Source organism: Aythya fuligula, chromosome 3 (genome assembly GCF_009819795.1).
Source record: "Aythya fuligula isolate bAytFul2 chromosome 3, bAytFul2.pri, whole genome shotgun sequence".
Lineage (NCBI taxonomy): Eukaryota > Metazoa > Chordata > Aves > Anseriformes > Anatidae > Aythya > Aythya fuligula.
In genome coordinates, this window is record NC_045561.1 from 115,828,999 (window position 1) to 115,837,829 (window position 8,831).

The 8,831-nt window shown below is 50.2% G+C and overlaps 1 protein-coding gene across 1 annotated transcript; it reads right to left on the reverse strand.

Moving 5' to 3' along the window:
- Positions 1–1,789: 1,789 nt before the first annotated feature.
- On the reverse strand, positions 1,790–4,302 carry NEIL2 (nei like DNA glycosylase 2). Its single transcript, XM_032183522.1, has 4 exons — positions 4,165–4,302; positions 3,560–3,867; positions 2,433–2,629; positions 1,790–2,106 (listed from the first exon to the last, which is right to left on the reverse strand). Exons 1-4 carry the CDS (start codon positions 4,300–4,302, stop codon positions 1,790–1,792), a joined length of 960 nt encoding a protein of 319 aa, XP_032039413.1.
- Between the last annotated feature and the right edge of the window lie 4,529 nt (positions 4,303–8,831).

Consider the following 8,831-nt stretch of genomic DNA (forward strand, 5'->3'; position numbering starts at 1 on the left):
CAGGGGTTCAGGTGCTGGTGGTCTTTGAGGCAGTAGCTTGCTCCTAGCCCCCACCTGAACCCCAGAAGCATAAAAATTGGATAAAACCTTCCACAGCATCTGGTCCAGCCATCCCCTGCCACTAATATCACACATTAAAGTGTGTCCAACCTGAAGCTCCCCCTTCCACCAATACCTCCACTAAACCCTATCCCAAAGCACCACATCCAACCGTGAACTCCCCCTTTACACCACTATCACCCACTAAACCCTGTCCCTGAGCACCCCATCCAGCCCTTCCCTAAACTCACCCAGGGACAGTGACTCCACCACCTCCCTGGAATCCCCATTGCAATGCCATGACACAATTTCACCTCAAAATTTTTATTTAGGAAGGACACCCAAACCCCCATACTCCATTTTCAGGCCTCCTCTTTCACTAAAAACTTGACTCCTAACAAACAGCCTCTCAGGGCTGGTCAAAAGCTGAAAGCGAGCTTTTGCAGGATACCCTCAGAAGTGACGTTAACCACCCCTTTTGGTACCAAAACCCCCTAAATTCAGCAGTCCCATCACCCACAACCACTCAAGGGCAGTGGCCATGAAACTCCGATTTGGGAAGCAGCCTGCCATTGAGGCCTTGAACTCCAGCATTCCCAAGTGATTCACAACCCATCTTTAGATCCATGTTTTCCTGCTGGTGCCATCCTCTAACAGGGCAGCATGAGATTCTGGAGTTCCCTCATTTGTGCTTTATGTTTTTAACCAAGGAACACTCAAAAGAGACACAGTGAACTTCATCTGAACATCACCAGTTCTGCTAATTCAGTTTTTATTTTTCACTCACAAGTCAACAATCCTTTGTTAAAGTAAAGCCAAATTCAGGGAGAGGAAACTCCAACATCTTCTGCCCTACCACATAGAGAGACAGCTCTGACCAGCTAGGGAAAGAATTATTTATTTCCAAACCTTTCTGCTTTTAAGCTACCTTGAAGATCATGAGTTTCATGCAGTCCCCATCACAAACATTGTGAGATACCCCCACGTTGGTCAGGCTTGTGATCCTGGTTGTAGCTGTGGACCTTACTGAGTCCCTCCCTCCAGAACCACACCTGTATTTTGTTACAGCTGATTTTTTGACATCAAGACCTGGATTTAGCAGAGTTTGCCAGAAAAAAAAAAAAAAAAAAAAATCAGCCTGCGGGGGCAGACACTCTGGCAGGCAGAGCTGAGCTGCACCAAGCACTGCTGAGGTTTTCATCCCTTGGAAGGAAGCAGCTGGTCTCGCAAGAGCTGGCAGAGGAACAGCCACTCATTTTTTAACCACACCTAATCACAGCCAAACACACACGTAACTCTACCATAAAACAGAAGTAGGATTATCTAACACTGAACCAATCAAGCTGTGTGGACTGACAGACCTACTCCTTTAACTCAACTCCATCTGAAGTCATTTTATTTATATTTGGGTCAAGAGTAAGAGTCTCAGTGACAGTAGTCACCTGCTCAACACCCTAAGCTTCCCATTCGCTGTAGCAGACGTGGAGACAAAAACACCTCAGAACTAGTTAAACTTTTTCTTTGTGACAAAACTGTGTAAAAAAAAAAAAAAAAATTCAACCACTTTCTCCTTTTTGCATCCAGAGGCATGCAAAAGTGCCTCCTGTCACCTCCACCGAGTACTTCACTCTGCCAGATCCCTGTCCCTAACAAACAGCCTCAACACCACCAAAAACCATGAAGCCCATCTCAGGAGACCTTTCTGAGACTACCTGGACACCTTCCAGGAACCAAGGAACATAAAGCCAGGTCACTCAGTGACTGGGGTAGGCTCCCCGGCCCCTGACAGCACTGCAGGCTGGCACTGAGGACACCACCACGTGAGTCTCTTATAGCCACCTGAGGGTCCAAAGGTTCCCTTCATCACCGCATGCCCAAGGGGACACTGCTCCTTCTGGTAGATCTGAAAGTGCAGCCCTTCGTCACGCAGCTTGCTCTGCAGCCAGTCCGAGCTGAACTGAATGGCACAGTCGAGCAGATGCTCGAGATCTGAGGGTGCCAAGAGAGATCCTTGTGTTAATGGATGGATCTTTGCCAGGTAGAGGATCTCATTTTTAATGATGTTCCCTGCAAAAGGTCAGAAATCGGGAGACCATAAGGATATCTTACCAAGGTGATGCAGACCCACAGCTTCCAGTCACTGTGATTTCTGCTGAAAATATCACATCTTGCAATGCCATCTCCCATATCAGAGGTGGCACACAACAACCAGATTTACAGCTGGGAACAAACCAGAGGACAACTCCCTTCCCACCACTCATCAAGCAAATCCTCCTTTCTTCCACAAGTACAAGCTGCCCACACTAACACATTTCACTCAGCTCACAGGGTGCACCCAAGCATCCAAAACCTTTCCTCCCTTTCTTGCCCTGCCACTAAGCCCTGGAACTCACCCAGCCCTGAAAAATATCTCTGGTCCAAGAGGGTGTAGCAGACAGGATGGGGTGCACGGAGGGCATCCAGCGCCCGGCCACGGTGGAACTCAGCAGAGAGGATGTCAGATGTGGGATCAGCCACCGGAGACGAGCACCACTGCATTCGGCAGTTGTAGAAAACAAGGAAGCCTCCGCTCTCAAAATGCAGAACCAGCCTGGGAGAAGCAGAGAAGTTAGAGGCTCTACCATAAACATCCCTAAACCATCTGTTATGTTCTGGGTCTGGCTGAAGAGATTTGCACAAAACAGAGCAGAAAGGCAGCAGCTTAGATTAAAAAAAATCAAGTATTAGAAAGGGTCCACACATAACTTAAGTTTACAGAAAAAAAACAACAGACTGAACACATCATTAGCCATCAACCCATGGAGAGCAAATGCCCACCAATTCCCATGAGAGCCCCAGGGAAACCTCTTGGAGTACCAGCACCCCAGGGCTCCAAGGGGACCAGTTGTAATCTGGGCTTCAACAGCAGTGTTTTCACCACTGTCTCTAAGAGCATCACTCCAGCCAGTGGTTTCAGCTACCCCAGATGTTAATACAGTTTTTTAAATATGTGGTATAAGCTGGCATTTTGGGGGCATGATTCACTTTAGCATCCTAGAAATTTTCTTTGATTAAAAGTCTTAACCTAACTGACACTGTGATCCCCAGGCTGGCAGGCAACATGAAGCCCACAAGTGCCACCCCTTAGTTCTCTGATGAGATGAAAAAAAGGAGATAAAACAGCAGAAAAAATAAAGAATTAGAGAGGCCGTGGCTGGCTGGAGGAGGCAGAAAACAGCAGAGAGCAGAACACTTCTCACTAAGGGTGGGAGAAAAATACTAAGACAAGGTGTGTCCAAGGCAAACCATACCCAACTGATATTGCTGACAGGCTTCCATCACACCTACAGCACAGCAATCCCCAAACAGCAATCTACTATGGGGTTCCTGGTTGAACACACCCCACACCTCCTTATTTAAGGCCTACTTTTAAGATTCTGAGAGGAAGAAAGCGGAAGGACAGTACTAAAAAGCATTCCCATATAAATTTAGTCTGAAACAGAAGATTGCCTCTCCAAAATGAGCAAACACCACCACGTACCTGGGTGTGGGGTCCTTCCAGTCCCCCCTCTTGTTGGCTTGGCTTGCTCTAGAGAACTCGTTTGCCCGAATGCTGCCGAATAAGCCAAAGTGGACACGCAGCCAGCTGCCCGGACCCCCTGGGACATCAGGTCTGGAGCACTGGAGCTCCTGCAGCTCCTCTTCCTCAGGATGTGTCTGTGGAGCACACACCTGGGCAGGAGAACTTGTCCCACTAGCAGCCTCTCCTTGCAGCACTGGGTTGTCTGTGCTTGGTCCTAAGGGACAGCCAGCTGCCACAAAGGCCAGGAATAAGTTCTTGCCATGAACCTGAGGAAAAGGAAGGCAGGATGGACTGAGGATCTACATCATCTCTGGCTGTTTCCATACAAAGGGCTGTTATCTAGTGTCTTCTAAGCAGGAGGCACATCACCCAACCCTTCACAGGATCCATTTGCATCTGAGCCAGCCCTGTCAGAGCTCAGAGCATCCCTTCTTCATCTATATGAAGCAAAAAGCACCCAAACACTACTCCCATGTGAAGGCCTCTCAGAGGCAGGCCAAAGGGTAGTGGCTTCCCTCCAGGGCCTGCCATGGACTGATAAAGCCACCTTCAGCACAGCTCACCTGGGCATCCTGGAGCCTCAAGGACTTCAGGTCATCCACATTTATCTTCCTGGTGCTTCCCCCCACCTTGGCCACCACCTGCCCCACAAAACGGGAGGCCAGCAGCTGGAACTTCCTCACCGAGGGGCCCTCCGGCATCCCGGCCAGCTGGGGAGGGAATGGCAGGACCTCCTCACACCAAGTGCCCTAGAGCTGAGGGAAGATTTCCAGCTCAGAAACAGAACTAACAGTCAGAGGCCGAGCTCATGGCCCCAGGAAGAGCTCACCACAAACCCCTCACACCCCTGTTTTCTTCCTCAAGCCCCTTTGGCAGTGTCCACGGAGAGAGCCAGGTCCTTTTCAGAATCAGGAAGTTGAGGAGCCTCCAATTCATGGGGAATTTCACAATCTGGCTGCACAGGGCCCTGAGCAACCTGTTTTAACCCCACTTCAAGCAGGGATTCAATGTGTGGATTTCCAGAAGCCCTTTTCCACCACAGGTTTTCCAGGAAGGCCTTAGACCGCTTGGAGCAAAAGCTCCCTGAACTCCAGCCACTGCTTCAGGCCCAGAACTGTCGCTGCCAGCACCAATTCCCCCTGCAGACCAACCCCAGAGACCAGAGGCTCTGCTTCAAACCCCACAGCACCCAAAGAAAGGCTCTGAGCCATCTGGCACCACTCCGAGGTTGGTTTTTACATCAAGCACATTCATGGGCGCCCACCAGCAGAGGCATCTGGGCTGGGCCTGACACAGCTGCTCCCAAATGCTGATCCCACAGGGCCAGGCAAGGCAGCATGGCCATAAAAGCCTTCGTGTGCTGCAACGAGCACAAACCCTTTTGGGAAAAGCTCCAAGATGAAAATGTGTCAGAGAACATGACGTGGGTCTGGTACCTTCCATTTAATGCCTTAACTGGTCCTACAAACTGAATAGCTTTTGTAGCAGTAAAAACCTGAGCTTTATCCCCATGTCTGGCAGGAGGTAATTATTCACAGGCTGGTTCCAGTTACACCCATTCGGCTGGGTGTTGTGTACTGTAGGCTAAAGCCAGTACCAGGTCAGGAGTCACCCAGGAGGTGACAGATCCCCAGGATCAGCTGCTGGCCCCAGACACCGCTCAGCCAAGCGGCCTGCCCACACCCCAGGCCCTTTTGGTCCTCCTCCCAATTATGTAGGCCCTTGATTTGTGCAAGGCAGCACAAAACGAGCAGCACATCACCTGCAGAGCTTCATGGCTGTGATGCTACTGCTGTGTTCTCCTACAAATGCTCCTCCACACGAGCAAGAAGCACAGGGAAGAACAACCCGTGTCCCACCACAACTTCATGGCCTTACTGGGGTTTAAAGGCACGTGGGTCTGACTCTTCATGTGCAAATATAGGGGCACAGCTCTGCTCAGCCCACTGCCTTCCATCACCCATGGGATTTTTCACACTGTAAAGCCATTATCTCCCCAGTTTGCCCCAAATCTGTGCACCAACAAGCCCAAGCCCCTCTACAAGGAGCCCCTGCAGGATGAGGGCCTTGGCTTTTGCCTCCTACTAGCCTCATATTCCCTTCTCCCACCCCCAAAAGTTGCATCCAATTCCCACTTTACACCACTCCAAAACAACCCAGAGCTCCCCCCTCACCTATTCTCCCAGGGACAGCAGAAGCAACCACCCTGCAGCATGCTCCTGGGGATGGGGCTCACCCAACACCTTCACACCCACAGCACAGACCCCCAAAACAACCCAATGCACACCCCCCTGTCCCCAAACCCCACAACCAGTGGGCTTAACAGTCTCCTCCTTTCCTTCCCTTACCCCCATTGCCTGCTTCTACTACCCCCAACCACCTCCCACAGCCCAAAACACCCTCACTACCTTCTTCCTAACCTTCACAGCCCAACCTCTTCCTCTCACATGCTTTAATTGAAAAAAATGAGAGCCTTCCCCTCTTAAAATATTAGCAGGGGGGCTCCCTAATTGGCTGGCATGGGAGAAAAGGGTGAGGTTTCAAGCGCTGGCCCCACCCAGCCCACCAGTTGCCCCAGGGACTGGTTGAACTGGGAGAGAGCCTGGACACTCCATGGCTGGAGGGGGACAGTGTGAGGGTTGTGAGCGGAGCCTTTGGTGGAAAAGTGATTTTGGCTTATGGGGGGCAGCTGGGAGCAGTCGGGCTGAATCAGCTCCACAACTGTTAGTAAAAAGAGCAAAAAAAGTCAACTATGAGGGTGCCTGGAGGAGCTTATCCTTTCTCTTCTGTGCTTGTGGAATCACCTGCAGGTTGGAAAACATATTAGGTGCTTTCTCCCCTGCACATTAAAATAATCTTTGCTTCTTTAGGTGCACCAAATAGGAGAATATTTACCCCCAGGCCTCCCCAGGAAGCCCCCCAGGATAGTCAGAGCCAGGCAGCAGCCTTCTGGTTTTATTGCCATTGTTTTATTTCCATTAGTTCTAAAGGTGTAGAAGTTACGTGGATCGGTAGCCATACTACTTCTTAATATATATTTTTTTACATCTTTAAATAATTACAGCTTGTTCAGTTGGTTGGTTTCCCTCTCCCCCTTACAAACAAGTGTCTGTTTCTACAGGACCTTCCCAGCCGACCTGGGAAGCTTCAAACTTTATACATGGAGGGGAAAAAAAAAAAAAAAAGGCAAAACAAGACACCCCCCCCCGGCATAGTCACAGCTTCAGAGTTACACTGAGAGTCATTGATCGGTTTGAAAGCTCTTCTGCAATATTCCTGAGCTCCTCCTGGTTGGGGAGGGTCCAATCATCCCGTACGACTGCAAAGTGGATCCCGGATCTCTTCTGATCGATTTACGCAACGAGATCTGACGTGATTCAAGATATTGCACGTTCACAACTCGGAAAGACGTTTAGAGGGGGTAAAAGATCTTTCCACCCTTCCTGCTCCCCATCTTGCTCTGGTGAGCATGGAACTCAATGAAGAGGGCTTGGCACAATCCCACCTTGTGCTGCAAACCCGTAGACATCAAAATTTATGCGTGCCATTAACGATGAGCTGTAAGGGAACAACTTCCACAAACGGGTTTATATAAATGATTAAGCATTTTGCAGGACTGGGCCTTTCACTCCTGAGGACAGGGATGGTTCTCAATTCTGTTTGTGTAGGACCCAGCCTGGTGTCACAGAATGGTTGAGGTTGGAAGGGACCTCTGGAAGTCATCTGGTCCAAACCCCTGCTCGTGGCCCTCAGCAGGACCTCCAGCCACACTGCAAGGGAACAAATAACAGCAATAATTGTCTTGTCGTATTGTCTCTGGTAATTGTATCTCGTTTCATTAGCAAAGCAGGCTCTGAATGCCTCCCCCATCACCTGAAGGAAAGCAGAGCTCGAATGTAACCCTGAATTTTTTTAACTCGCCCCTCTGACTCAAACGAGCTGAATCTCCTGCTGGTTTCCTTCCTTCATCCCGTGCGAATCCCTTCAAGGGTCACCTCTGGTGCTTGTCGTCCTGTGGTGACGATCCCAGGTGCATCTGAAATGTCAGCTGCTTGTGGTGTGAAGGGGCCTCACCTTCTGAAAGCAGACGTCTTGTTGCCTGGCTCCATGTAACTGCTCCTCATCGTGTTTCAACATTCATTTTTTAAGGCTTTGTGGGAAGAAGAGAGGCAGTCAACCAAATTGTGCCGCGGTCATTTAGATAACCTAAAGGGATGTCAGCCGGAGGACCACCAGGCTCATGTCTTGCAGGGTTTTTCCACTTTGCTCTGCAAGCAGCCTCCTCCGTGGCACCAAGGAGTGTGGTTTAAGGGCAGGAAAGAATTTCAACCAGGGAATTTGGCTCTGAGGGCAGTAGGAGGAGCACAGTGATGGGGAAAGCAGACAAAGCCCTCGGGAGCATCAGCATGGAGACAAATGCTGCGTGTGTTTGGTCTCCTCGGGCTGTGCAGGGTTTTTTTAGGTATCTCTGATGAGGCATCTCTGGGGTGCTTCGGTGTCACAGAGAAGAATTCACAGTGAGACCCCAAGAGACCTCAACTGCCAGGTGCGAAGGAGGACAGCACAAGGAGCAGGCCGGCTAAAGACCTGCGTGCCCGGGGAGACAGACCTTAATGTTTTCAGCCCAAATTCGTATTGCTAGGTGCTATTTCTGGCCTCTTTGCAGGCTACTGGTCTTAGCAGAATCACAGAATGTCAGGGTAGCGTTTGATTCATGTTTCATTGAATGCCTGTAGCTAACGCACTAACGAGGTTGGACTCTTCATGAGCTCCGTGGGTCAGAGTGCAAACCCTGGGGGCATCTTGGCAGGGAAGGATGGGAAAAGTTCCCAGTTTGTGGGCTTCATTCCCGTGAGCCAGTGAAGGGCACTTCTTGTCAGGGGGAGGACCACACTTTGGGGATGCTCACAGAGGAGCCTCAAGGTGCAACCAGCATCCAGCCATCCCCGTGGCATCGCTGCGTCCTCCTCCAGGGAGTGCAAATGCTCTGTCCCCCCTCAAAACCCCCTACAAATCTGAGTGGAGGGGCCCAGCTCTCTACTCTGACTCCATTCCCAGTCTCTGTCATGACCAGTCCAGTTAAATCCTTCTCCTTAAAGAAGCTTTTCAGCCACCAGGAGGAAATTAAAAGTTCAAACACGAGTCATGCTTTTGTTTCAGCCGTGTGGGTGGCTTTCCTCTTCGCCAAGCCCCGTATCTCGGTTGGAAACACTCCTTGAGGGAATGGTGA